The 3,550-nt window shown below is 28.0% G+C and overlaps 1 protein-coding gene across 1 annotated transcript in view; it reads left to right on the top strand.

The window, feature by feature from the left end:
- Positions 1-1,974: 1,974 nt before the first annotated feature.
- Positions 1,975-3,550, top strand: part of LOC117181943 (zinc finger protein 33A-like) — a 46,362-nt gene continuing 44,786 nt past the window's right edge. The window contains exons 1-3 of the mRNA XM_033374970.1: positions 1,975-2,119; positions 2,429-2,649; positions 2,755-2,884. Of these exons, the coding sequence (XP_033230861.1) occupies positions 1,975-2,119; positions 2,429-2,649; positions 2,755-2,884 (496 nt within the window). The remainder of the gene's footprint in view (positions 2,120-2,428; positions 2,650-2,754; positions 2,885-3,550) is intronic.

Below are 3,550 nucleotides of genomic sequence, written 5' to 3' on the forward strand. Positions count from 1 at the left end.
GTTGGGTAACAAAATTAAACTATTTGGTTGAAAATGTAACTATTCATTTAAAAATTAAATTATTGGTTAGAAAAATAACTTTTTGTTAAAAAGTTATATATTCAGGTTCAAAATTCAACTGGATTGGTAAAAAAAATGCAACTCTTTGATGAAAAATTAAACTAGAAAATGAACTCTTTTGTTAAAAAAAAATTATATTTTCAGACAAAAAACTTCGACTATTTTGCGAGAAAAATAAACAATTTAGTTTAATTAAAAACTATTTATTTAAAAGTTAAAATATTTGTTCAAAAATTAACTTTTTTGGTAAATAATCATATTTTAAGATTAAAAATTCAACTGATTTTTAAGCAAGTTGTGGTTTGGTAGAAAATTAAGATATTTATTTTAAAATTAAACTATTTAATAAAAAAATTAACTTTTTGGTTAAAAAATAATATTTTTTTATATAAAACTTAACTGTATTTTAAATAAAAGGTGTTTTTTTTTGCTTTAAAATTTAACAGTTTATTTAAAAATTCATCTTTTTGTTAGAAAAGTAAACTATTAGGTTAAAAATTAAATTATTTAGTTGTTAATTAATTTTTGTTACAAAATTATGTTTTCGTATTTAAAATTCAACTACATAGTTTGGTAGAAAATTAAGTTTTTTTTATTCAAAATGCAATCATTTTGTTGAAACTTCATCTTATCAGTAAAAAATCAAATTATTTGGTTACAAATTCAAATCTTTATTTAAAAATTCAAAATTAACTTTTTTGTTAGAATATTATACTTTCAGATGAAAAATTTAACTTTTTTTAAGCAAGTTGTGCTTTTTGCTTCAAAATTTAACAATTTTGTTGAAAATAAAATTATTTTGTTAACAAATTAAACTTTTCAGTAGAAAATTAACTTTCTTCAAATTTTATTTTCAAATCAATAATTCTCTCATATTCTTTGGTAGAAAATTAAACTGTTTGGTTAAAAATCAAAATATTTATTTGTAAATTAACCTATTTAGTATAAAATTAACTTTTTTTGTTACATATTATATTTCACATTGAAAATTCAATTAGTTTGGTAGGAAATTAAAATATTTATTTCAAAATTAAACTATTAAGTAAAAAATTAACTTTTTAGTTGAAAAATCATATTTCCATATAAAACTCAACTGTTTTTAAAAAAATTGAGTTTGTTGCTTCAAAATTTAAAAATTTTATTGTAAGTTCATCTTTTTGGTAGAAAAGTAAACTATTAGGTTAAAAATTAGACAATTTAGTAGATAATTAATCTTTTTGTTACAAAATTATGTTTACGGATTGAAAATTCAACTACATAGTTTGGTAGAAAACCAAACTCTTGGGTTAAAAATTAATGTATTTATTCACAACTAGTTGGGTAGAAAATAAATTCTTTGGTTGAAAAACTTTTTTTTTAGCATCAAACTATGTATTTGGTAAAAAATTTAACTGTTTTTTTTTCAATAAGTCGTGTTTGTTGATTCAAAATTTAACCATTTTGTTGAAAATTCATCGTATTAGTCAAAATTCAACTATTTATTTAAAAATTGAACTCTTTGGTTAAAAATTCAACTATTTATTTGAGGCTTGATCTATTTGGTTGAAGATTAACTTTTTGTTGTGAAATTATATTTTCACATTAAAAATTGAAATAGCTTAATAGAAAATTAAGCTCTGTTGAAAATTTCACTATTTATTATAAAATTAAACTACTTAGTATAAAATTAACTTTTTCGTTGGAATATTGTATTTTCAGATGAAAAATGGAAATAGATTGGTAAAAAATCAAACTGTTTATTTGAAAATTTAACTTTTTTGTTGAAAAATCATATTTTCGGATTAAAACTTCAACTGTTGAATATTTTGGCTTAAAATTGAAAGAATTTAACGCACTTTATATTGAGTCCAATATTCTTTCCACAAGAATTCTATTTATAAGAATTTGTTTGCAAAAAATAGAGAAAAATCAGAGATGGTCTTTTTTCAATTTGAAATTCGTGCGACGGGTAGCGCGAATGAGAAGTTAAGATCGAGAGTCTGCGCACTGATGAGCCGCGTCTGGCAGCACTGCACGGACGCTCTTCTAGCTCCCTCCAAAACCGAGCATTGGCAACACTGTTTTTTGGTAGTTTACAAATAAAATGGCCGATATGTGAGGCTATTTTGCATGGACAATAAAGTATGCGATTTCGCGAAATTAATGAACATCGGGTTCGCGTGTCGTGAGTTAAAAGTGAAGCTTAAAGCGAAGCTCAGAGCTTTAAGCTTAAAAGTGATTAAAGTGAAGTACTGGGAGTGCCGTGAGAAGAAGGTGGACGTGGACGCCGCGGGCCCCAAGACGTCCAAGGAAATGGCCTAGGGGCCCGAGTTTTAGGCAAAATTAAAAACTCATTACACCAAACACCGGCGTTATTCTCTCGAGACAGTTTTTTTTCGCCTCACTCCGGGAACTCGAGGAGCGAGTTGGACCTTTCCTGCCGTGCCGCCGCCTTCCAAACGACTGCTTTTCCCCAAAGCATTTCTCTTCTCGCCCTTCCTGATCTCTCGGACTCGCTCGGATTTTTACTTCGCAGTTGTTGGCTCTGTTTTTCGGCCGACTCCACCTGGGACCGGAGGTGGTGCAGAAGGTGGCGGATTTCAAGGAAGAGTTGAGAAGTTGATCAGTTGATTCTGGGACCACGCGAACCACTGATATTTCAAAGTTAGGACAACCCCTCTTAAATTGGAGGAGAGATTATTATGATACCGATAGGATAGGCGAAAATCGACGATACTGGAGTGTGACGGGTATCTTTATTTGGAACCACTCAAGATATTTCCCGCCGACCAATTTGTCGTTGTGGAGAGAGTCGGCGTGGACAATGCATTGACAACAGTACTAGGTAAGGCATTCCTCTGGCCTTTTTCATTACACCAGTCTTTTCTTTCACTTTCAGGTTATTTCACTGGATTTTTCACGAGAGGAATCGGTCCAACACAATGGATCAGACTCTTATATCCTTTTTTTACGAATGTTTATTAGTGCTTCCAGTGCTTCATTTACATCAAATTTTCAAAATGAGCAATACAATTTTCAGTTTTTCGACAAAAATCGAAAAAACGGGCAAAAAAATTCATGTGGCATTTTAAAGAAAATTGGTGTAAATTCAGGTGGGCCCGAGGTCAGGGAATTTCTGTGAGAAAGACATTAAGTTTGTGTCAAAAATTAATTAATCCATTTTGAAAATTCATTTTTAGGGCCCGCCCTTTTAATTTCATAAATAGTTGTTGTTTTGACTCTTTTATATATTCATTTCTGGTTGAGAATTGATATTTTTAAATTAAAAATTTATCCTTTTTAGATAGAAATTCAAATATTTGGTTGAAAATTTGTATTTTTAGTTATAAAAAATTAATCTTTGTAAAAAAAATAAAAATAATTTTTTTGGTTTGAATGATGAACTCTTTTGTTAAGAATTAATTTTCTTTTTAATATTTATCATTTTAGTCAAAAACTCATCACTGATTTAAAATTTAACTATTTTTTGTTATATAAATAATTAATTTAA

Source organism: Belonocnema kinseyi, chromosome 10 (assembly GCF_010883055.1).
Source record: "Belonocnema kinseyi isolate 2016_QV_RU_SX_M_011 chromosome 10, B_treatae_v1, whole genome shotgun sequence".
Lineage (NCBI taxonomy): Eukaryota > Metazoa > Arthropoda > Insecta > Hymenoptera > Cynipidae > Belonocnema > Belonocnema kinseyi.